At 36.3% G+C, this 27,492-nt stretch overlaps 1 protein-coding gene across 2 annotated transcripts in view; it reads left to right on the top strand.

Moving 5' to 3' along the window:
- Positions 1-21,707, top strand: part of LOC114666208 (stonin-1) — a 51,813-nt gene extending 30,106 nt beyond the window's left edge. For both annotated transcript variants that reach the window (XM_051919616.1, XM_028820978.2), the window contains exons 2-4: positions 9,195-11,104; positions 14,737-14,939; positions 21,339-21,707. In XM_051919616.1, coding sequence (XP_051775576.1) covers positions 9,247-11,104; positions 14,737-14,939; positions 21,339-21,464 — 2,187 coding nt within the window. In that variant the 5' untranslated portion in view covers positions 9,195-9,246 and the 3' untranslated portion in view covers positions 21,465-21,707. The remainder of the gene's footprint in view (positions 1-9,194; positions 11,105-14,736; positions 14,940-21,338) is intronic.
- Positions 21,708-27,492: the final 5,785 nt, after the last annotated feature.

The raw sequence follows: 27,492 nt of genomic DNA, 5'->3' as shown, positions 1-27,492 counted from the left end.
TGCATGTACATTTAAAAATAGCTAATAAGGTATTACACCACCGGTTATTGCCCAGATAAATGAATAGATAATATTACCAATGAAATTTAAACTTGAGCTGAATGTTCTATTAGTATTATAGTGCTTTAGTGATGAAAATCACCTTTGATGAAAACAGATTATTGTTGTATTTCTGTTGTTCAGTTCACGTATAGCACTGGGATTAAAACTGTCCTTAAATCTGTTAGTCCTTGCCGTAAAAGATCTATAGTGCCTGCCTGAGGACAGCAGGCCAAACAGATGATGTCTTGGGTGGGATACGATTTTTAATTTATTGGTTGCTCAGCTGAAATAGTGACTACTGAATAGATCCTCTAGTGTGGGCAGAGAGCAGCCAGTAATCCTTTGGGCAGTATTAATAACCCTTTGAATATTATATATAAGCATGTTATCATATTGGAGATATTTTAGCTCATTTTTTTTCTTCTTTAGCCATTCATTTTGTACATTTATTGGCATACATAGAATTATTGTCCTGCAGCATAATCTATATTTAGCCATGCTTTAGCTATGGAACAGCATTACAGTTTTATCACTATAAACTATCAGGATAGTGGACATGCATAAAAATGAATGTTTATTTACACCATGCAATAATAACTATAGCAAAAATAAGCAATATTTAACAAGAGCTTGTTCAAAACAATATTTAACAATACTGACTAAAGCAGGCACACAATAGTATCAGTCATGGTGTCATCCTATTAAATTAAATTATTTGTATAATATTTTTTTTCCAACCTTCTCATCTTGATTTCTTCCATCCTGGTAGAAACAGCTATAGCTGAGAAGAATCTTACAAAATCTCTGGCATAATGAAACCCATCAAACCTCCTCTTTTATTATCTCTGGCATGTCCTGGTGGACAGGAGCTATTTTCCACACAGCAAACATTCTGTAATAACAGAATCCCCTCACAACTGAACTTTATACACAAATAAAACATTTTTCCAGTTGACCCTATCTGTAAAAACAAAAAAACATTTTTGAAAAACCAGTTGCATAAAAACACACATCAAAAAAATTTTTTTTTTAAATACCTGGAGCTAAACATTACTGTTAATCCATTCACAATGCACTTAATTCAATATATTTTTTAAAAATGAATTTTATGACTGAATTACTGCATTAGGTTAATATCACTATATAAACCTAAAACCTGAAAACAGCATCCAGAAGATAAGTGGATAATTTGCTGCCAAGCCACGTAAAGCGAAACTCTCTTCTAAAGTGTGGATAATGAATGATTTCCCTAAATCTTTGACAGGTTAGTGACAGGTTGAGATATGTACCTTCTAAATCTTCAAGTACAGTATGTACGAGGACTCTCTTCCAAATATCAGCAGGGTTCTGAGAAATGTTTGAAAATTACTAACATGTCATTTTCTGTGTGTTTGTCATAGTGATTGTTGTGTCATATTTTACACACGTTTTTTGTGTAAATATTTAATAGGAATTTGAAAAGGTGCAAATATGTTATTAATGTGGCATGCAGGAACTCAGCAGGGCCTTTAAAAAAAAAAAAAAAAAAATCCGTCAAACTGCAAATTCATCATTAAGGTGTACTATAATGGCAATCTGGTAACCCTAAACTGTACAAGAAAAATACCGACCACATTGTCTGTTGTATTGGTCTGCTGCATCATCTTTCTTGTGGTTGAATGAATGGCAGGATTTCTAAATGCAGTGATAATGAACAAGAATTAGCTTGTGGACAATTACTGAAATTACAGAGAGAATGCTGAAAATGGAAAAAAGAAAAATAAACCATCATTAGCTTCAAGTCGAACATCAAACCCTGAAACATCCTGAGTAAACAATAGTGTTTTTCTAAATAATGCCATATATTCATTTAAGCAAAACCCACTAACCACAATGCAACATTACAGTTTCTACACGTCATACGCATAGTTAATGGAACACCACTGTCGAAGAAAGCTACATTATCAAACAGATTAAAACTTATCACAATCTCAGTGTTTGTCAGCATGAATAGTATAATTTAAACTGAATTTACTAATCAATAAAATGAAAAGTAAAATATAATAATTCAATGTCACCACAGCTTTACTTTGTATAATGCATGATTTTTTTTTTCTGTCAGGCTTCTGTTAAACAACCATGCTTAAAATGAATTTGTCAGTCACATACAAAAACATTTGTTACAGTGTAAAGGAATATGCCACATACTCGACATCTAATGACATGAAAATCCTTAACCTGATCATGTTTTCCAGCACATAGCCTCCTCTGTAACCAAAACCTTTAGAATGCCACCTTAGTGACTGCTAGAGACGCGCTGTGGGAATGATTTGTGTTTTAAAAGATACTGCATTATTCTTTCCACTTCAGCATCATCAAGTGGATACATGGTCACCCTGAACTCTTCATGGTCTTTTTCAACAAGGGACTTTATTGGCTGTTGTGGAAGTGTGGAATGTCACTGTGTTGTGTTGTTCACATTGCTAAAAAGCTGTTCTTCCTTTGCTACATGGCAGGTCCAGATTTTTTTCCTGCTGTCATATGTAGCATTGAGCCTCCTAAGCCTACTGTAATAGGAAACTTTGGTCTTGTACACACATACAAACATATAGAATGAGCAGCAGCTATCTCTTCCACCGTAATAGAAGGATAAGAGACTATGTATCTGTCTGCTTGCTATGTTATGTCATTCCAACAGATGACACTTTACAAGCATTAACACTGCTTTTACGAATACCATAACATATGGCATATAACAGAGACAGGCACATTGCATTTGTCATTCCAGCAAATGGTGCATCACAGATGTAATGTATTTTTTACTAAAAATGTTTGAGATGTACCATCAGATTGTAGATATTTTTCTTCTCTTCTCCATAAAGGAACAGGAGGAATGGGCACAAATATCTAAGAGGAGGTAATGAAGGACCATCAGGGGCTGCAGGTGAAGGCCTGGGTGTCAGTTAGGTAGACAGGACAGCTCTGGCTGGTTGTAGAGGCTGAGGTTTGGATAACAGTGAAGGTGGCAATAAAGGGTTGACTGTCATTGGAGGTGCAGGCAAAAGTATCTGTAAGGAGGGTTAGGCAGGTCTAATGGGTTTGCAAAAGATCTTTTGAGGGTTGAACACATGGGTGATGTTTTGGATGTAGTGAAGACTTGACTGAAGACTGAGGTGGTTTGTATTTTGAAATATGATATTTAAATAGTACCCTCCTGATTACAGTGGCAGTAGCAACAATGAAAATGTTTTGCTTCCTGAAAATCCAAGTTACATTTTACAACATTATAATCTTAAAATGATGAAGAAAAGTGGTGCAACTGATCTTCAGTCCAGTGTTATTTAACCATGTTGGCAAATATTTAAAGGATAAAATTGGAATATAAACTGAAATAAGACTAATTTGAAAGCGTTTGAAGTAAATGCAAATCAGTCAATGTGCATCATTTTGTATTATCCACTTACGGAGAATGAACAGATTAAGGAACATGTCCTCATGATTTACTTAGATAGCAATGTATATAAAAACATGGCTGATGTTTTTGGTTAACTACTTTGGTTAAATTTAAATTAGTCATATAAATTGTTATAAAGCATGGTCTTCTCAGCATATGTACTATTTTTGGTGAAGAACGCCTAATGTAAATCTACTATACATAAGCCATATAAACCAACGAGCATTAAATGCGTACAGTTTAAGTAATATGTATAAGTAAACAATAAGGCTCTGCGCCACATAATGTCCGTGACGTTCAGGAAACGTCCGACCATATATACAGCATGTCTGTGGTCCCTGTACTGTACTTTTGATTATTTTCTTATAATGTGAACTTTCCCTACTTACAAATAAAGGTTATTGTATAACAGTGTGTGCTTTGCGTCATATGCAGTACCCAGTTTTGTGCATTGTGCGTCTTTGGAGCATTGCTGTGTTAGCTCTCTGTATTTGGCTAAAACAGGTACACTACAGTATCCTGTATATAAGTTGTCTAAGTCCTGTATATAATATGGTGTTTGCATAACATCCACATCGCATCATGTCCTATTTCACAGAACGTATTGTGGACATTAAGTGATGCATACCTGTATTTGGACATTACTACATTATAAAGTAAGAAGTCTTCATCAAATGTATTTTAAATGTAACTAAAGATTATTAGAAATAACTTAATAAACTGTATGTAGCCAACATCCAGCATGTTATAAGTTAGGAACTGTTCAAGGCAAGGGCATGGGAAGCACACGATCACTTGCAAAAATAACGAGATTTCTTAAATTGATTTAAATAATATATAGATTATTAGGTTTATACACTGTTTGTTTGAAAAATGGTCAGTGGTATATAAGCTACAGCATACTTGAATGTGTGGCTGTTGTCTAGATTTTTAACAGTTTCTTAATTTGGTTAAGAAAACACGCATTCTGTTGACACGTTATGCAGTTGGAGTGCACAAATAAGATCTCTCACAATAAACAGCAGTAGCCTCAGATATTTGTCAGCAAATTGAGAATATCTTTGTAAGCTGACATAAGTACAGAAGTGATTTGGGAATTTCCTGGAAACGCTATATTATTTACTCAGTTTAAAGCTTATCAGTCTATTTAGCAAGACAGTGATTTGATAGTTTTGTAGGTTATATAATATATAGTATAATCATTATTATAATATGGAAAAGTCCAAAAGAATATGTACAGGTTTGATGTGATATAATAAATGAGCATCTAGCTCTGCCACATTGCAAAGGCTGCAGTGAGGACAGTCTTCTTGATAGTTAGAGTGAAGTTCTTGTGGTAACACCAAACACCTTGTTTGTCCAGTGTACCAAATTGTTCTAGAAGAATTAGGATATTTTTCTGGAGCAACTTTGCGTACCTGAGCCTGGTTTGTTAGAGAGAGAGAGAGAGAGAGAGAGGGCGTTCTTGTGACTAGAGTACCTCGAAAGCCATATATTCATTACATCTTTTTTCATGATAGATTCATGAACACTGACACTTGTCTTTTTACTGAGGCATCTAGATCCCCTTGTTTCTTTCTTTCTTTTTCTTTCTTTCTTTCTTTCTTTTTTTCTTTATCTGATCTTTTAGTAAATTTCCTTAGATGATCACTGCTGGGAAGACTGACAGGATCAGTTGCTTTCTTTGAGATCATTACAGGTGTCTTTTACCTTAGCTTGGTGTTACCACAAGAAAATCATTTCCAGCACTAATTGCAAAAAGGGTCTGCTTTTAGAAATTTTAGAAAGAAAAAATGAAATCAGTTTTTTTGTATTATATACTATTTTTACGGATTTTGTTTTAATACATCATTTTGAGTCTGTGACAATGCAACAGTTATCCCTTAAATATTCTTGTACTGTATATTGAAACAATCAATTGGCTGCTAAACACTTCTTAGACATAAAAATGCATGCATGCATTCATTGTTTTAAATCATATTTAACTGTTATACTACAGTTTTCTACTGTTAAAATATGTTTTAATGCTTTTTTTCTATTTTTTTACAGTGCACTTGTAGCACATTCCTAAACAATCTATATTCATGTGTATGTATTATACATATGAATTATATGTATTATTATATACATGTGCACAAGTTGTGTTGTAACCATTTTTTATATAAAACGAAATTGAATGTCTCTGGTGGTTAATTTGTAATTTTATTACATATGCTCTGAAAATTTTACTAAAATAAAAGTAGAATGGTATTTGAATCAATATACTGCTTAATTTTATATTTTTTCTTAATTAGTAAGTTTAAAAAGATTTACAATTTTGACAAGGTAAAAAGTTTCAGCAAAAATTTCCTCTTAACAAGGGATTTCCTACCCAGTAGAGAGCTACCTTTTGGGCCGCTTATCTGAAGTACCAGAGTGAATAGCCAGCATCTTTCACAGTGCCATAAATATGGCTATTAAAGTTCGATTCCATTAAAATCATTCAGCATTTTGTCATCCTTCATTGCACAAAACTGTATTCTATGAGATATGAATGAATTAATTGCTGAGAGATTTGATTAGAGACATGGCTGACACTGTGCCATTATTTGTAAGTGTGATATATAGTAATTACAGTGTGAATGCTTACCGAGCATAAAAATGTTAGTGCCCAGCAGTGAGTGTAAATTCTTGTTTGAAGGGAGGTCATTTTGAAACCATTTTTTAAAAAAAGTATTCACTATCGTGCAGGCTGTTTCCTCACATTCTAAACATGAACCCAGCCTCTATATTAAGTGTGTTCCTGTTTGGTCATGTTACACCTGGAATCTGCCATTATCTTGCAGAGGACTGAGTATTTTTTTTCTCTTCCAACCTTTTGTGTATTATACAGCACAAACAAAAGGATGGGGGAAACAAATCTTCCGGAAAGGAAATGGCTGAAGTTGAGGAAATGTAAATATCAGTAAAGAAGAACTTAATTGTTAATGGTATTAAAATTAGTCAACTTTTCCTGTTTATAGTTATAATTGAGCCAGAACATAGCTGTGTGCATTATTTTAGGTAAGCTGGCTATATTTTTTTTTTTTACAAAAAGCCAATTAAGTTGTCACACTGCTGCTGTTTAATCAAAGACCATCACCCTGCTGTAATTTTAATGAACCATGAGTAGGACACTTCACAAGCTAGAATAGTACAGTATATTTAATAAACATGAAACAAAAAAGCAAAAAAAAGTCTCTGTTTAAAAAGATGCAGATTTCTTCCCCTGTAACTTAGTGTTATTTCGCCTAGTTAGTGGCCACACTTGAGTCCTATTGCATATCACAGTAAACTTTGAGTCTTGACTGGGAGAACCAAATCATACAAACATTAGTACTATAAACTTTGAAGAAAGTGTGACTGGGGGCCAAGGAGTTCAAGATCATTTGAACCATTCGTGTGTTTTGCCAATGCTAGAATAGGGCCAGTTATTTTTTACTATGTAAATATTAATTTTACAACAGACCTTAAGTTCCCAGAACACTTTGCCATTCAGTTACCTGATTTTACACTTCAGCTGAGATGCAGACTTTTGTATTCAAAATGATTTAGTGATGATTATATTTTAGTATAATACCGATTTAAATAATGTTTTAATAATAAGTGAAGATGACAATTCATAGCTGATCTATAAACCTGTTACCAACTGCCAATGTATTACTGGGCAGAAGTACAATTCTGCTTTCCTATATTGTTTTATATACAGTAATCCCTCCTCCATCGCGGGGGTTGCGTTCCAGAGCCACCCGCGAAATAAGAAAATCTGCAAAGTAGAAACCATATGTTCATGTGGTTATTTTTATATATTTAAGCCCTTATAAACTCTCCCACACTATTATAAACATTTCACGCACAATTATACAGCATAAACCCTTTGTATTCTCTTAGATATTAGGTAAGATTCGTTGAAATTATGTATGTAAACACAGTTTACATACAGTAAAACCTAAATATTATTTTAAAGATATCGAGCGTCTCCGATATCACATATGTTACAGCCATTACGACAGACAGGCCACCATCAATAAATACGTACAATGCAAGAAAAATTGTATACAATAAAATGTGTGTACAGTGACACTAAACTATGTACATGTAATAAGTACTGTACGTAAATAATTAATTATGGTTACTCACCAACAATGACATGACGACTTGTCCGATAACGATGAGTTTAATTTTATTGCACAACAAAGGTTAGCGTTACAGCTCTTCTAAAGGAGCCTCTTCAGGCGACTGTTTAGCACCGCCGTTGTACTTCTTCCATCACTCTTCAATCCAAATCCCTAAAGCAGGTTCCATCCAGACTACTGCCTTACAACGTCCACTTGCAACTCGTTTTGTGCCCTGGTTAAAAGACACTGCGGCCGTAGATCTTATATGCTTTTCCTCCTTTTTAAATAAAAAGAATCGTGGACTCATTTATGCTGTAATGGTGTCCTGCAGTGGTGCAGCTGTTTCCTTCCTTCAACATATCCAAAACTTTTACCTTTTCTGCAATCATTTGCATCTTCTGTTGACGTTTGTGCACGTTAATTCTGAATGAGTGAGATGGTTAGTTCCTGGTTAATGCAGCACTCCGTCGCTGAGCCAATCAGCAGCACACAGGAACTTAACCGCATGCTCTGATTGGGTAGCTTCTCAGCCATCCACCAATAGCGTCCCTTGTTTCAATTCAAATGCGTCCCTTGTTTCAATTCAAATGGGCAAATCAACTGAGGAAGCACACATACTGTAGACTGCAGACATCCGCGAAGCAGTGAAAAATCCGCGATATATATTCACATATGCTTACATTTAAAATCCGCGATGGAGTGAAGCCGCGAAAGACGAAGCGCGATATAGCGAGGGATCACTGTATCTGTGTTTACTTTATGCAATGTTGTGATGATGCCATGCACTGTATATCGTGTTATTTAATTCAATGTACCTTGTTATATGTATAGATGTAATACGAAGACGTACCACCAAGTTCAAGTTCAGTGTGAGAAAGTCCAAAAGAAAAAGTTTTTACTCTATCTGAGTTCACTCTGGCAGAATTATAAAGTACCAGTCGCAAAATGGAAACATCACGTATACCCTGATTAGACAATGGAAGAGTTCAGGAACGGTCCTCAAAGCTTTCCATCCTCCAGTTCTGTATACTATATTGTGCTGATTTCTTGGTCGCAGTCCCAACCTTGTAACTTACCAGGTGCCGGCATCCTTGAAATTCCGTCTTCTCTGACGCCTTGACTTTACACTGCACAACCTTCAGATTTTTGTTGTCATTTCATAATCCCCTTACCTCTGCTGTCAGACATGTAACTAAATAATGTGCTTGCATTATTTTTTTATTGTCAGGGAAGGTGATTGCAGCTCTGTTAGAAAGTGACAAGGAATAGACTGTGGCTGACAAACAGCAAAATTAAGAATTAATTCAGCCTCTGCTGGTGTCATGTAACGAGGCAGCTCTGCTGTAGCCAGTGCACAGTATACCTGATTTCATCTAAACTAACTGGGCCAAGTGGTGTGAAGTTGTAGGTTCATATTTAGCAGGGGACTGACTTTCAGTTTTAGGGCAGTGCTTGCTTGGCATTATGGATGTGGATCTGGAACGGTTATGAAAGTGTCTTGCTGATTTGTTTTAGATTTAAAAGCATCACATTATAAGATTTTCATATGCATTGATTTATTGTATTTTTTTTTTATTTGGCAGCTACAAAAATATCCAAAGAATAAGTTAATGTAAAAGCATCATTGCACAAACAATGTGTTCTGAAAACCACCCCAGCTGGGTCAAGTTTGATGATGACAACACAGCCTTCCAGTTGCCACAGAAGCCTCTGCAGTCCCCAGACACTCATACCAGCATCCCCAGACCCAATGGATTGAAACTAAACCTGCCTCCTTACCATGAATACTCCAGAAGGTCTTCCTCCTTAAGCAGCAGTCCATTAACATCGCCTCTGACTTATTTCAATGGGAGCCCCTGTGTTCCTAGTAATACACCACTATGTACACCAATTAGAGAAACGCCAGGAAGCTCTTTTTCCATGCAGTCAGGATTATATAATCCATTTGCAGTTTTCAAGATGTCTTTACCATCTAACAGCAATTCATCTTCATTGCTTGTTGAGGATATCAGTTCAGATTCTCAAAACACCACCAGGGTCTTCACAGCAGAGCCTTCCATATCGCAGACTGCATTCACCCCAGAGATGTCTGGTCAGTTCCTTCCTTTCCAAGAGGACAATGGTCATTCAAACCCTTTTCTGATCGAAGCGCAACAGTCAGGGAGTTCCTCCTCAGGTTCTGAACATAACTTATCTGAGAACAATTTCTCTCACTTTTACTATAAAAAAGAGAAAGGTGATCCCCGTCGAAGCCATATTCAAAATTCCTTCAACTATATTTGTGAGAAACTTGCCAGGCTTCAGGCCTGTGAAACAGAAGAGCGGTCAGCGTTGCATCATAACCCTGAGTCTCGTGGCTTTGTCCCACAGGGCCTGTTTTGTAGTGAAAACCGAGATGGCTGGCCTCTAATGTTGAGAATTCCTGAAAAGAAAAATCGAATGTCATCACGCCAATGGGGGCCAATTTACCTCAAACTTTTAAGAGGTGGTGTTTTGCAAATGTACTATGAGAAGGGCTTAGAGAAGCCTTTCAAAGAGTTTCAACTGAACCCCTATTGTAGGCTTTCTGAGCATAAGGTAGAAAACTTCAATGAGCCAGGAAAAATTCATACTGTAAAGATTGAACATGTTTCTTATACAGAAAAAAAGAAATACCATCCTAAAGCAGAAGTGGTCCATGAGGCAGAAGTAGAACAACTCTTGAAATTTGGAAGCACATCCTATGGTGATTTTGTAGATCTGTTAAACACAATTGAGGAAGAACTAATGAGCCTGCCAGGCCACTCACTTCAAAGAAAGCATTATGAAGAGCAAGAGCTGACACTAGAAATTGTAGACAACTTGTGGGCACAGCTTTCAAAGGATGGAACGATTATTGAAAACACTGTTATAACCCGGGTTTTTTGCTTGGCATTTGTCAATGGCAGCATTGATTGTTTCTTGGCTTTAAATGACTCTGAACTTCAGAATCGAGACCCAAATTACAGTGAGGATGTGAGTGAGAACTGGATAGACATTGCTGACTACTCTTTTCACAAGTGTGTCAAAGAAGATGATTTTCAAAATCTGAGAATTGTAAAATTTATGCCTCATGATGCCTGCAGATTTGAGCTAATGCGGTTTAGAACACTTTCAGCTAATTGTGATCTGCCATTCTCAATAAAAGCAGTAGTTACTGTGCAGGGAGCCTACATTGAACTGCAGGCATTCTTGAACATGTCTACCATTTTGGTGCATTCTGACTATTTACCAGCATGTGAAAATGTTGTTGTTCAGATACCTGTTCCAGGAGAATGGATAAAAGTCTCTCGCACAGTAAGCCTTCTCAGGCAGAAGTCTTTAAAATCTAAAATGAACAGAAATGCCTGCCTTGGATCTGTGAGTACAGCTGAAACAGAGCAAGTCATGCAGGTCACAACTGGCACAGTTAAATATGAGGATGCCTTTGGAGCAATTGTGTGGAGGATTGACCGACTGCCAGCCAAAAATGCACGTAAGTAGACTCATGTAAAGTTGTGATTTTTCTTTGGCTGCTGTTTATTGTATAGCTGCACTTTGGATCAACAGTTAGCATTGCTGCCTGATGGATCCAGTTAATAAGCAAGTGCTGAAGAAAGAACAGTCCTGAAAGAGAGGTTTGGGCAATGTTTTAATGAAGTACACTTATTAGAATCAATGCCGCATGATTTCAATTGTACATACTAGGGTTGTAACAGTACATGTATTCATATCGACCATTCACAGTATGGGCGATACGGTTTGGTACATGCAGTTGTACAGAGAATATATGGTGAATGTGTGAAGATTGATTAACATAACGTGGAACCAAATTTTCAAGAGCAGTTCCACACAGAAACCTTAAAACTGTACGCCTTTAGTAAGTTTGCCACAAGCTGATTAGTGCCTCACGAAATCAGTCACACTATGGTGAGTGTAGATGCCACAGGTGAGCTGGAAGACCTGCCTACTTTTTTACATCAACTGTGTGAGAATATTTTGAGTTCTCAGTGAATTACAATGGCAATGGAGAGCAAGCGGTAGATTGGACGAGGACAGTATGACGGCATTGTTTGGCAGTTGTTGGGTATGTGTGCGGAAATGCATCAAACGTGCTAACACGCATTCGACAGCGTCACCCAGCTGTTCAAATCACTGGAGCTTTGCAAAACAGGAGTCCAACTACTGATCCCCGCTGTTTTTAAGCAGCCTGTAGATGCAACTGCATAGAGAGCCAAAAGAATTAAAGAAGCAATTGGCATTTACATTTCATCAGCTACGTGGCCATATGCAGTGGTAGAAGATCCCGGCTTCAAGTATTTATTAAAAGTGCTTGAGCCTTGTTACAAAATTCTATCCTCTGTGCACATTTACTACCGTACACAAACAGTGATTGAACACAAGTTGTTCACTGCACCCACTTTCGCATTAACAACTGATGTATGGACCTCTTATGCTACTGAAAGCAGTGCCCGCCCAGTTTATTAACCGAGTGGGAAATGAAAAAACTAGTTCTTCAAACGTGTATGTTCAGTGTTTGTGTATTGTTTACACTGCGTAATACATTAATACATTTTAGTTCCTTATTGTTTCATGAAGTAACAAAGTTGTCAGTAGGCAAAATGATGCCTATCTGTTCCTGCTATCTCAATCACTCTCTGCTAGTAAGGGTGTTTTCTCTTAATAACACGAGATGTTTCAGTTTGTAACTTATTGCCTTTTGTTTTTTATCAGCCATACATCTAAAATATATGCCAGAGTGTGTATTATGTGTTTACTGCTTAATACATTACAGGCTATTGGCTATTAACGACTACCACAGGGGTTGGTGGATGGTAGCTTTTACTGCTGTCTGTTCAAAATAAATGAAAAGAAACCTAGCCTTATGCTTTTGAATTTTTTGTTGTTTAAATCTCATTGTACCAAACTCATACTGAACCGTGATGTCCAAACCATAGTGTGAACCAAGCTGTGACTTTTCTGTACCGTTACACCCCTAGTGCATACAAAAAAAAAACTGTCTTTAAAAATGCACTGTCTATAGGGTTACCATATCTTGAAAGGTGTTGGCTTCTTGCCCCACACACCTCTTCACCACATAATGCCAGTTTGAATTCAGAAAAGGGAGGGGAATGAGAGATGCTAAGGATACTAAGTGAAAGAAGACTAGAGTATAATATGATTGTTTTGTGGACCTGGAGATAGCATTTGAACAAGTAAACTTGGTAGAATTGATATTGAGAGACATAGGAGTAGACTGGTGGAAGAGACGACATGTTAGAAGTCTATACATGAACTAGTCAGCAAAGTAAAAACCGTATATGGACTAACAGAATCATGTAAAGCAGCAAGAGGTGATAGCGGGGATGCTCACTCTCACCTATTCTGTTTAACATCAATGTGGACAGAATATTTAAAGAACACTAACAAACAACAAGTTGGATGGGAGATGGAGTATGTTGATGAGATTTGCAGACAATAGAGAAATAACATCAAGCAATGAATAAGAACTACAGAAACTAATGAACAAATTAGATTACCCATGTAAGAAGTATGTAATAAAAATCATATAAAGAAAGCAAAAGTGATGTACATGAAAAAGGAGAGGAGAAAGAAACTGGTGGTAAATAAAACGCATCATGGTAGAAGCAGATAGCTTCAAATGTTTGTAAAGTATGCTTTCAAGGGATGGAAGAAGTTAAAAAAAAAAAAAAGAAATATGTATAGCAATAGGAAGATCAATCTTCAATGAGAGACAAAAAATGCTAAAAAACAGAATGCACAGAACACTGAAGAAAATAATAATGGTAATCTGGAGTGTTGCATTGTATGGAACAGAAACTTGGACAATGAGGAAAGAGGGTATAAATAAACTGGAAGCATTTGAACTGTGCCTATGGAGAAGGATGGAAAAGATCAGTTGGATGGATACATTATCTAATGGAAAAAGTTCTGGAAAAGACTTGTGAAATAAGGGGCATGATGGAAACAGTGTGAAGAAGACGGCAAAACTGAATGGAACATGTACTAGGAGGAGAGGGATTGCAGAAAATGGTGTTAGAGGGGTAAACTGGAGGGGAAAGAAATGAAGAGGAAGGCCAGGATGTGTTATTTTATCTGAAAGATGGTAAGTCATACCAATAAGTAAAAAGAAGAGCAGAACACCAAATGTTTACCAAGGTACAGTCTGTGAGAGTTCTCTGCATGCCATGCCCCTTTTTGTTTCAAATTGCAGATGAAAAACATGATAGATTATATATATTTACACAAATAAGTAAAATTTTGATATTTACTAATTATGAGGAGTCTCAACAATCAATATCTGAGAACCTGTGTTGACATTGTGCCAATTCCTTACCATACACAACTATTTTTATCTTGATTTTTTATCCCAAAATCATTTACCTCCTTTGTCTTCGATTCCTTAACTTAAATGTATTTTTGAAATGCTTAGCTACTATCCTGTTTAGATGAGAGAGAATATCTTATGAACATTCTTTACAATACTGTAGCTGATTTGGGCACTTCTAAGCATTGGTAGACATTGAAGAAGACATGGAACACTATGTCCTTGTCATGAACATGTGATGTTGTTTTATGCACCTGACGGAATACCATAGAAATAGACGCTGTCATAAAGGATGTTTTTTCCATGCAAAAAGTTTAAAGGTGAGTGGCAACAGACACCTCCAAAGGGATTTGCAGAACAAATGTGTGAAAATACTGTACAACACTCCCCAAAATTCAAGTAAAGCTGTGTCACTACTTATAGGGCTACAAATGGTGCCAACATAGATACAGTATATAATGTAAAAAGTAATGATACTAAATACTGAAGCTGTACACATGCAAAGTCAAAAAATGTGGTACTTAATCCACAGTTAAAAAGAAAATATGTATTTTTGATAACCTTTGCTTTAAGCATTTAATTTACAGTACAAGATAGCTATATGTATCTACTCATGTATGCACAAATGACCGCTGCATATCGACACAACAGTCATACCTGACAGCATTTTGAAATAGAAATGACAGTTCCACGTATTCTTCCCAGTGTATACTTTACTGTATTTTTACTCTTTCACCTTTGTGTCTAATGTTGATCTTTGCATTCTCTCTTGTTTGTAGCACCGGATCATCCACACTGTTTTTCATGTAGACTTGAACTGGGTTCAGATCAAGAAATCCCATCCAACTGGTACCCTTACATAACAGTGGAGTTTGAAGTGGCTTGTACAGCAGCCTCCCAGACAAGAGTCATTTCCTTGGGCATTGAAAGCGACATTCAGCCACAGAAGCATATATTTAGCAAGGCTCGCTACCACTGCCAGGTAAAACAACTTCAATGCTGTTTCAATAATATTACATTTAAGTTTAATGTTAATGCATTCACTTTGTCTGATGGGCTGGTGAAACCAAATTATCAGTGAAATATCTTTGGTTTGTGTAAAACCTGCATAATTTGGTTGACACGGTGATTGTAGCTGGGGATAAGTTAGCGAGTGGTGAAAGCTGTTGGGAGGAGGGTGATGCAAAAATGGAAGAACAAGTAGCAGAATTTACCTTTCCAAGTACATGCCCATGTCCCCACGGAGATGGGATCATCTTTGCTAAACTAATAATAGGACAGCAGAATTTCAAGGTTAAGCTCAATTTCGCGAGAACTGAGTACAGTTAATCACTTTTGACTGGCTACGTAGTACTAGTTATGAACAACAACAACATTCAACTTGTATGCTACATAATGGAAAACTCTGAAATCTTTATTGAAAAGCATATTTATAAAAAAAAAAATAATATTAATGTTTAAAGTTGTAACAAAACATTTTTTGGAGGTAGCTTGGAAGATTATTCCAAAGTCATTGGGTATGTTCACAAAACACTATTGCTGGGAGTTTTTTTTAATTCTAAGCATCTGAAATTTCCCAACTATACATAATGACACAGGTCTTGGGTATTCAAAAGAGCAAATTTAAATGTTACTTTCAAATCAGTCCGGTACTTCATAGGAAGGCCATCGTAGTTCTGCTGACAAAGGAGACATGTTGTATGTACATGTGGTCAGCACTGGTTGTTGAAGCTTTGCAGTGGTTGTAGAAGGTAAAAAAAAATCTCATAAAGTAAAGCATTTCTGTAATGTGTGTAAAATATGAATGGGTGACCCAGCTTCAAATGTTAAGTAGTCCAAAATAATCCCTAAATTCCTGAGTGTAGCAATACTGTAGTGTCAATAAGAATACTCCACCTAAATGTGATATTTTTAAAATATATTACTTCCCTCGTGTAATTTGTAGTGATGGCTGAGAAAAATTTTTAATCTTATGTTTTCATTCATTACATAGATATCAAAAATTCTGATAGAATAAGTGATGACCAATCCTGGATAACACTAAACAGTGGAAAAATTGCCAGTGAGAACCATCTTGCATGTCTTGTGTCACCTAATCCACATGTCAAGTCACCCAATCGCATGCTCACAACATCCCAAACAAGTGTATTTTTACTAAAATTTTCCAGTAACCACTTCTGGAATATGTTGTTGTGAACAATAATGGAATGCTGTCAAATGGGAGAGAGCAATTAAATTATAGATTGTCCCATGGTTTACATTTACTGTATAGTTCATATCTACAGCTGGAGTACCTAAGGATAATTTAGCAGCAATCTGTGAAACTACACATGTTAATTGATCTGCTGCTTGTTGAACTTCTCAAATATTCGCATGTACAAAGTCTCTCGGTGAACTTTGCACTGTTGATATAACATAAAGAGGAGTGTTAGCCAATGAATAAGCTGTTATTGGGCTGGACTCATTAGTAAATGAGGACAAGGCGGGTCTTCAATTTAAATGCTTGCATGCATCTAAGAGTGTTTCATTTTAGTTAATGAGTGTGTTTTCCGGAAGTAATTTATTTGATAACTAGCAAATCGTGCTTGTGAAAATATCTCAAGAATAAAAGCGTTAATGAAATTATGAATGAGGGGAGAGAAGAACATCACATGTTACAGTACGAAAGGAGATTTTAGTGTCTTGTGAGAGGACTCAATACTACAATAGTCATGATTAGGTATGGGATGTTATTATAGTCACTTACAACAGCATGAATATTTACAGTACAAAGGGTAACATGAGCAGGTTAACAGAACATATTGGATATGAAGGGAAATGCAGGGCACATGTAAGTCAGTATGTGTGAAGTGTGGCCGTCAGGTAATGTAGTATACTAACATCTATAATAATTGTCGGAAAACACAATTTGTTGCATAAATGTTATTGTCAGCTAAAATATTCCCCTATGTGTAACCAGCAAGTGCCTGTACGTTTGACCCGGGTTTTGATGTAACTCTGGAAAATGTAGTATACAACTGGCCATGGGTTAAAACAGGGCCTGGCAAGTAAACTCTGACGTTATTAAATGTTTATCATTGTGACTTGGTGATAGTCGTACAATATGGTAAACGAACAGGGAATTGCTTGTATGTATGTAATGTAAAGGGAATATCTTGTTTTAAGTTGTCAGTGTTATGGAATCCCTGTAGTTTTTTCCGTCGTAATGTTTCTTGTTGTCTGGCAGTTTGCCGCTGCTCTTCAGAAAGGTTGTGTATGTAGTTTGTTTTTCGTTCACTGTGTAGGTGCAAGAGTTGCTGCCCGCTAATCTTCAGATAATGTTGCTCTATGGTTTGTCATATGTTGTCTAAGGCATCTCTCCTGTTCTGGTTGGTCTGGTGTGATGTAGATGTTTCTGCTTCTGTACGTTGGTGTGTGTATGTAGGCCGGCGAGACCGTTTCTGTTGGTCACAGCTAGGGCAGGGCAATATGGCCAAAAATATTTATCACGATATATATTTGAACATTTGCGATAACGATATAACTGACGATATGATTGCCGCGAGACAAAATACTTTACAACTCCATCAACTTTATTAGTGCAAAAAAACCCCTTCAATTTATTTTCACTTAAACAAGCAGCTGTTTTTTATGTGCATTAAAGCAATATACAACAACAACAACAACAACAACAACATTTATTTATATAGCAACATTTTCATACAAAAAGTAGCTCAAAGTGCTTTACATATGAAGAAAAGAAGAATAAAAGACAAATAAGAAATTAAAAGAAGACAACCTTAGTTAACATAAAAAGGAGTAAGGTCCGATGGCCAGGGTGGACAGAAAAAACAAAAAAAAAACTCCAGAGGCTGGAGAAAAAAATAAAAATCTGTAGGGGTTCCAGGCCACGAGACCGCCCAGTCCCCTTTGGGGCATTCTACCTAACATAAATGAAATAGTCCTCTTTGTAGTTATTGTTCGCACGGAGTCACTTGATGCTGATGGTTATACAGACTTCTGGCCTTTAATCCATCCATCATTGTTGGAACATCATGGTGCTTTGGGTAGATGGTGGTGGCACAAGCCACCACCAATAGGACACCGGAAAAGAAACAGAAGAGAGAGTAGGGGTTAGTACAAATTTTGATGAATAGTTATTATAATGAATTGGATATACAGAGTGTCAGGATTAAATTACAGTGAAGGTATGAGAAGGCCATGTTAAAGGAATGTGTTTTCAGTAGTGTTTTAAAGTGCTCCACTGTATTAGCCTGGCGAATTCCTACTGGCAGGCTATTCCAGATTTTAGGTGCATAACAGCAGAAGGGCCGCCTCACCACTTCTTTTAAGTTTTGCTCTTGGGAATTCTAAGGAGACACTCAGTTGAGGATCTGAGGTTGCGATTTGGAATATAAGGTGTCAGACATTCCGATATATAAGACGGGGGGTGAGATTATTTAAAGCTTTATAAACCATAAGCAGAATTTTAAAGTCAATTCTGAATGACACAGGTAACCAGTGTAGTGACATCAAAACTGGAGAAATGTGTTCGGCATTTCTTTTCCTGGTAAGGATTCTAACAGCTGCATTCTGCACTAACTGCAAACGATTGATGTCTTTTTGGGGTAGTCCTGAGAGGAGTGCTTTACAGTAATCTAGCCGACTAGAGACAAACGCAAGAACTAATTTCTCTGCATCTTTCGATGATATAAGAGGTCTAACTTTTGCTATGTTCCTTAGGTAAAAAATGCTGTCCTAGTGATTTTATTAATATGCGATTTAAAATTCAGATTACAATCAACGGTTACCCCTAAGCTTTTTACCTCCGATTTGACTTTTAATCCTAATGCATCCAGTTTATTTCTAATATAAAAATTTAACAGTGCAAATGCAAATTCCTTGCTGACAGTTTAACCAAAAGGCATTTCCAGTGGAAATGGGCTGACACATCCTGAGCATAACCATGTATAATATCCACAAAACTTAAAAAGAGTTGCTTTGCAACATAAAACTGCAGTGTGCCAAATAAATAAGTCAAATAATAAAATTGCACAAACTCTTGAGTAAAAACAAAACAAACAAACAAAAAACATGGATAAATTATTGCTACTGCTCATGGAAGTTTTCTACTGTACATTTCAAGTTTTAAGATTCTTTGTCAGAAACACTAACATGTTCACAGATGTGGGCTTAAGGGAGGACCTTTGACAAGTTACAACGTTTCCACCTGTGCTGAACAACCTTTCAGATGCAGAGCTAGTTGCTGGAATGCAGAGGTATTTCCTAGCTAATCTGCTGATGTGGGGAAAGTTTACTGTGTGAACTTTCCACCACAAAAGAGGATCACACTCACACATTATATATATATATATATATATATATATATATATATATAATCTCGCAGCACAACTGCCCACATCCAGCCTGCCTGTTCATTTTTAAAGACAACTAAAGATTAATTAAAACAGTATTATTACCATCATATAAACTAATGCAAGAAATGCTTAATCTGACGTTATAATTAACTTACCTATTGCAATGTGCAGGCGATGTCTGAAGCATGAAAGTCTGGTCCAGTTGTTGAGTGCGACGGCTTTCACAACGTTGGCCCCGTTGTCGGTCGTCACACACACTTGTTTTTCCTCCTGAAGATTCCACGAGCTGAGGAACTCTTTTAAGCCTTTGGCTATATTTTCCCCTGTATGGTCCTCAGGGGGGGAGAAATTGTTTCAAGGCACTTGTTTTGTAGCTTCCAGTCTTTGTCCACGTAGTGTATTGTGAGGCTCATGTAGGGGTCTGCATGTTCTAAAAAAAATTGTGCTTTGTTGGGTATCTGACAGGCGAAAACCAAACCAGTTCCACACCACTGAAGTTGCACCATTTTTACAAACCAATTCTGGTTCATCTGTTTCATTCAACGATCCACTTTCGCCCTTCTCATTCTCCATCGCCGCCATGCTTTTTCCGCCATGTGCGTATGAAAACAAAGGCACTGTGCATGCGTGTTTTACCCATATTCTATCGCGATATTTCATTTTCTTATCATTGCCTAACATTGTACCGGTATTACCATGAAAGGTATAATATGGCCCAGCCCTAGTCACAGCTAGGCTTCATATGCATTTTCATTTTATCGGGACACTTGCATTGAAGTGAAGGAAAAGGAAATGTAAAATGATAGTGTCTTAATGCATTTTTCAGTCAATAACAAAGTATACACGAATAAACAGTCAAATACCACATTTGATAATTGGTCACGTTGAAGAATTGAAGACTTGAAGATAAGCCTAAGACCAAAATTCGCTTTTGTTGTGGAAGGATATAGTAGTTGTGGCAACCCTTGGTTTATATCGAGCATGGATGGACACACGAAATAATAAAAGGATAGTTTAGTAAAAATACTTGTGTTTGAAACTTTGTGATGGATGGATTGAATGGATGACTTGACATGTGTTTTATATGTCATGAGAAACTTGACATTTTTCCATGGATGTTTTTGATATTTCTGTTGTTCAACACAGGTCACCATAGAAGCCTGTTCCAATAAAAACTCTGTTTTATGTGTTCTACGTGGAAACATTAAGTTTTATATTTTTCTCAGCCATCATTACAGACTACATAGTGTAAGTAATATAGAAAAAAAAGTATACTTTTTTGGTAGAGTGTTTTTTTAATTTACATGGAGACAATAGACACTTATCCTTTTTGTTATCTTCAAAACACATTCTAATAAATGGGAAGTGACAAATGAAATGTGATTTTAACTAATTATACATTTGTATGCCATCAACATAAAAATTAAAATAAATATTTAGTGATTTTGTTAGGCAACAAAATAAAAATTCTAAAATGTAAAGAAGTCAGAACTGAAACTTTTTAAGATATCTTGACATACATATTTCAAACTGCAGTGTTTTCCCAAGGAAGCTGAATATCTCTTAGGAAGGTTTTAACAAAAACACGGTAGAAGATTAAGAATTAAAATATTGAACAGTCTGAAATGATGAAAAACCCTTAAATCAGAATTTAAATGTCTGCCTTTTCTGTTTAGTGTGTTTAAGGTTAGGTTTATTGATTTGGTAGACACATCACAGTAAAGCTAAATAGATTTCAGTCAGTGCATTATGAGATTCAAATTAAAAGGAGTTTTCTTTTTTTGTGTATGCTTCTGTGATGATGACAGTCCATCTCCTTTTACTCTTGACTGCAAGTAATGTAAATTCTGTAATGATGTTTTCTCCAATTAAAGTGTAATTATTTCAATAGCATCAGCCATTTGCTGAATGTGGGGCTACTACAATTAGGCTACCTGGCTATTCTCAGCTGCCTTAGCGAACAACCCCAGAATCTACACTTTTGTCCCTAACAGTTATGAAAATATTTTTCTAACTAATCACAGGTGGAAATAGACAAAAAGTGGATCCATGAAGAAGATGAGCCAAGGAAACACAATGGAATGCTTGCAGCAATGATGAAGTGCAGAAGAATTACAAGCCTCAAGAGGACAAAAGGCCTCAATAATTAAACCCTACAATATTTCAAATACTGAAGCTGGCTATGTAAGGCTTAATGCTTCTGTGCTTAATTTCCACTGTCTCTATTAAGTGAAACAAAAGGAGAAGGTAACTTAATTTCCTAGAAGGTTAACCGTAATACTAATGTTCAGATCATGAGTACTAAACTGTGTTCTTAGGGCTGTATATAATATGCATTGAGCAAAGACTTTTACACTCAAACCAATATGTGCAATAAATATGCGTTTCTTATATTTCTGTTATCTGAAGGGAAATTTTTTTGTGTCCGTTTAGAATTGAATTCCCACTGTTGACCAGCACTGAGTTTTCAGTTAAAATACAACACAACTGCAGTTTGTACTGCTTTGTTAGGCTGCTGTGATATCTTTTATAGGTAAGAGTGTGTAACAAAGAAAGCCGTAAATTATATTTTTAGTCATACATTCCAAGATCTCAGACTAATTTGCACTTGTAATGTAAAAAAATATTTTTAAAAAGTTTATTATTATAGCACTTAAAATGAGTCTAGCAGGATTTTTTGGCTATTAAGGTTGCTACCCATAAGAAATGTGAAGTGGATAGAATAGTCCTGAGCGTTGAAACTTCTGCAGCTCTGCTTTGAGGTCTTACCATATTTTGTATAGTCTTATTTGTGATGGTCTTCTCTTTATCTCTTTTTGCCAAGTAAAGTAAGAGAAATGGTAGCATTCAAGTGAACATTAAGTTTAAAGCAACCCCAATTATTTTTTTAAACATGCAAATTGTTAAAATGTTGTCATCATACAGTATGTTATCAGCGGTTTTCTCTTGCCCAACAGTACTTTTGTGGTAGTTTGCATGCACATTTCATATGTAGTTAAAAAATTATGCAAATGTTGCACTATATCTTAACCAATCTTTTTTTGGTTCAATTTAAGATTTATCAAAAAGCCCTTTAAAGAAATATTATAAAATTCTGGATTCAGTAGCATGTAAAGCAATTGGCATGTGTTTTTTTTTTTTTTTTTCTGGCTCATAACTGTACATGGCATAATATTGTTTATCCCCTGACAGAAGTCATCACAGGGCAAGAATATTGTTAGTACACACATCTAACACCTTGGATTTGTTTTAAATGGTTACTCATTATTTTGTAAACTAGTGATTGCTAATTGATTAGGCATGAACTAGGATTATAACTCTCATGTGGTCTAATTAAAAGTAAAATGAATGCACAATTACTATAATAGTGTAAATGTTTATACAATTTAGACTAAGACAGATGTAAAAACATTTAATAAAGGTATCTTAATGTGTATAAAAGTTTTCTGTTGAAACTTTCATTTTTTGATTCTAGTGTGTAGTCTTAGACCATCCGTCCACTTGTTTTTCTGAGATTTTGTGTTATGCATGTAATTGTAATGGCTGCATTTCCTTGTTTTTATCACAATATTCTCCGTTGACACCTGTCTCTTAGAATATGTGATAACTCTTGAAGACTATGTGCTGGCAGTTTGGATGTTTTAGAAGGAAAGGTCAGAAGTTTCTTTTCCACCTTGGAGTACACGATGAAATGTTGATTACCATCCACCTTAACTGAACACTGAATGTGGGATTTGAGAGAGACGGAATATGGATAGGTGTGTGTGTGTTGGGGGGGTATGAGAATGTGTTAACACTCTTTAAAGGTGTTCAGCGTTTAAATACTTTTTTTGCAGTGTTCACATGTTTTAACAGTTTGCTTATTTATGATGGTTTTGTAATTCTGGCACGTCTCAATAGATATACCATCTGAAGTTTTGTTAAACACAGATGGGTGTGTTTTATGACTTTGTATATACATGTTATATATTTTAAAAGATGATGATTTTCATTGATGTGCATCCAAAGGCCTCACACAAACAATGGATAATATGTTAATATCCAGCAAGTTTGTATGCTTACAAAAGCTCCATAAATGCATGTCCATATTGACAAGAAGTGCCATTTCATTTTAAACAGGATGATTTCATATTTAATTTGAAATTATCATCAGCGGTTGTTAGTTGTTGTTATCGTAATCCTGTTGATAGTAATTGCAATAGGTAATAAATTTGATAACTCATGAATAAATTAGGCATTATATTTAGTTGATGATAAATGGCTATACTTATGGACAGCCAGGTTACTCTTACTGGTGGATGCCTGGTATTTAGTGGACATTACCAAGAGTTGACTCACTACAAATAAAGTCTCCTGAATGATGATAAGATAGCATTGAAATCTGGTACCAAAGAGACTCTGAAGGACATATAGAGAGAGGGGGCTGAAGATAAAACTGAGTTAAGAAAAGAAGCTTACAGAGTTAAAATAGAGAAAAGCCAAGCAAAATGACACCTTTTATTGGCTAACTAGAAAGATTACAATATGCAAGCTTTCGAGGCAACTCAGGCCCCTTCTTCAGGCAAGAAGAAGGGGCCTGAGTTGCCTCGAAAGCTTGCATATTGTAATCTTTCTAGTTAGCCAATAAAAGGTGTCATTTTGCTTGGCTTTTCTCTACATTCATAATGGCTAACACGTACAACACCCTAGTACTACAGAGTTAAAATAGAAAACAAACTTGCTTTGAATAACAAATAAGGATGTTTGGGAAGAACCTCAAGCAATCTAGGGTTCAGGTGCTGGAAGGGAATGTGGACTAAGGTGACATGCTGAATTATTTTTTAATAGATTTTCCTTCCCACTACCAGCTTCTTCAAAGGACCAGTTTGTAAATGTTGCTGTTCGCTTATATTTAGGATTAAGTATAATCCTGGCAGTCTAACCTACAAATCAGCGTGTGATACCAACCACAATTTGACAAGTCTTTGTCTTCTGAAATTCTCACTAATCTATTTCCACTTAGGGAGGTGCGAACAGACAGCCATGAGCACAAGAGCCAAGAAAGATCAGCAGTTGACTCTGCGCTCTTCTCCACTGCAGGAGATGTGCCTTTTGTCCACCTCTGCTGGGTTTGTTTGTTGCAAATGTCTGATCACTGTGCAAGAAAATAGATGAGCCTCAAGAGTTCATATGCTACAGGACTTACTCCTTTCTTAAGTATTCAGTTCAAGAGAACCTTAGTTACTATATGTGACTTAATCTTTAAAAAGGTTTTCATAGCAGGCCAACTTTATAAACTTCCCAACAAATGTCAGCAGTGTATTTTTACACAGTAACTAGCTGCGTGCTAATGTGGCTGTTGTGGGATCTGGTTATTGTGATAAGAAGTCATGTGCCCCCTAAAACAAATGGTATTATTGCAATGCAGATTTTGGCCCACCATATCCTATATGCAAAGACATACCTGTACTCTATATAATGTAATAATTCCTCCTTGACACATGAAAATGGCTGGTGAGATGTGCAAGTAGAGACGGAAAAACTCAGAAAATTCAATCTAACACCCTTTCCACAGGCCACCGTGTATTACTTAAACTATGCAGTAATAGTTGGTGGTCAATAGTCGGTCAGTCAGTCATTATCCAACCCGCAATATCCTAACACAGGGTCATGCGGGTCTGCTGGAGCCAGTCCCAGCCAGCACAGGGCACAAGGTAGGAACAAATCCCCGGGCAGGGTGCAAGCCCACCGCAGGGCACACACATACACCAAGCACACACTAGGGACAATTTAGGAATCCCAATGCACCTAACCTACGTGTTTTTGGACTGTGGGTGGAAACCACAGCTCCCGAAGGAAACCCACGCAGACATAGGGAGAACATGCAAACTCCACACATAGAGGACCTGGGAAGCAAACTCAGGTCTCCTTACTGTGAGGTAGCAGCACTATAACAAATTTAAAATCATCAAAACCATAATTGAAAACAGTACCAAGTAGACAAGTGAGGTAGTTGAGAGACTCCACAGGGACCGAGCTACAAGAGTGCTTTCAGATTAGTCTGTGCAGCTTTAGATCAGTTTATAGACGCACTTGCATTTACTTGTCACAAGAAAAGTGCATTCAGATAAAAGAAAATATACAAACCTGTGGTTTACCAAAAAACTGAAAAAGTGACATACAGCTAAAGACAAAGTAAACAAGTTTCTTTCTTAATCCTTATAGACTAGTGGCACTGAGCATTTTAATAACACTACACAACCATTTTTTTCCCAAAGTTTGTTTCCTGAAAAGTTTTTGTGGTTAATATAGAGATCCTCAAGCTTAGCAGAAATATAATTTCAGATTGTTCGTATTAATTTTGTAAAAGCTTGAAATTAACTTTTATCAAATTTAGAGTGTTTAATCTCTTAATAATGTTGTTACGTTGCATTACTTCAATTGTGCTAAAAATGGTTTGCTGCTGATTTTCCTTTGTATTTGGCATCGGACACTTCTCATTTCATTGTCCAACAACAGTCAGCCTGCATTCATTAATTCTGCTTGCCCTGATATTGCTTTTCCATTGTTTCATTGTACTGGTGAAACCTCACCATGACAGCAAAAAGATTAGCTGGAGAGAAGTCCAAGTGTAAACGCAGTTAGCAACATGTTGCACTTCATGATTTCGAATGCTGGAAGAGTATTAACCAGCTTGGATGTATTGTGGTGCATTCTTGAATGCCTTTCATGTCATTTCCTCCGGCCCAACTTACTGATATTTGAACCACTTGTCACTGGTGATGCATCTAACTTGTCAAAACAACAAAAATGCCTTCTTTAATCTTGAAATTGATTATATGTAGAAACATTTGTTTCAGATATCGAAATCCTTCATGTTCCTTTTTCATGACTTAATGAAATTTGTAATCAGTTGAAGGGTTCATGTAAAGAGGAGGTAAAATATGTTTGTTTGGGTCGACAAGTGGTTTATGGGCCACAATTTTCTGCCCTGGAACTAAATGCTTACAGAGTGGTCCACTCTTTTTAATGTGATGAGACTGTTTAGCACGGCTGTCTCATTCATAAATGACACAACAGGACTTTGTATATCTGTGCTGCATTCCTAGGAGCAGTGCCACTACTTTAAAATCACCACAGATGTAGCTGGTGCACTGTAAATGTATACTTATAACTTGAGCGTAAATCAGAAAAATAAGCAACTGAAAAAGATGGAAAATTTAAATATGATTTTTTTGTTCAGCTGGCTAAACTCTGTAAGGTACATGCGCAAGTGTTCAGGAAGCAGAATTTTTGTTGCTTGGTATAATAGAAATATTTGAGCATCTGTTTATGGCTCAAATCAAATTAGAATCAAATCAAACTTTATTTGTCACATACAAATTATACATACCGTACAATATGCAGTGAAATGCTCAGTTGCTCAACTCCTGTGATTGTGCCTTGAGACGAATATAAAGTAACAATACTTATGTAATTAATATTTTTTATATTTATAAAGTAAAGTTAATACATAATACTAATAACTAAATAGATGGACTTAAATAACAATAGAAGGGAGTTACCAATAGTCATTATGTATCTCTAGACTAGCGTCTCCAACCTTTTTTCAAATGAGAGCTATTTTTACAAAATGAAAATGGCCGAGAGCTACTCATGTTTTCTAACGTTTATTCTCATAGCTTATTTCAACCAAACAAACTGAATAAGCTTGTTTGCCTGAACATTTACAAAATGTTGGGTGTCCACATCTCACATTTTGCATTAAAACTTCACAAAAAATAGTTAGTTCACCTGCAAGTGCACTATTGAATTAAAACATGAATGCAGTCAAAACAAAACAATGCAATTCCAAATTCACAGATATGACTTATTCATTTGTCATTTTGTTCCATGTCACTGTGTCACCTCACATGTCCAGTTGCACATGTGATGTATTTTTTAGTTAGTGAGATGACTGGCACTGCATGGAGTCAACAAGAGAGGCCGGTGTATGGTGGAGTGGAGCCACTTAGGTTCACTCTTATGGAGTTCATTTCTGTGTTCATCTGTCAGTCTTGTTCTGAACTTTGATTTCCATGACATTCATGTCAGTAAAGGCAGACTCACAGAGGTATGGAGACCCAAACAAAGCAGACATTTTCAGAGCTGCTTGGTGAAGATTCTTATAGTTATCTGGTCTACTAAGCTCCAGAAATG

This window comes from Erpetoichthys calabaricus, chromosome 15, assembly GCF_900747795.2.
Source record: "Erpetoichthys calabaricus chromosome 15, fErpCal1.3, whole genome shotgun sequence".
Classification (NCBI taxonomy): Eukaryota; Metazoa; Chordata; class Cladistia; order Polypteriformes; family Polypteridae; genus Erpetoichthys; species Erpetoichthys calabaricus.
This window is presented reverse-complemented; position numbering and strand designations above follow the sequence as displayed.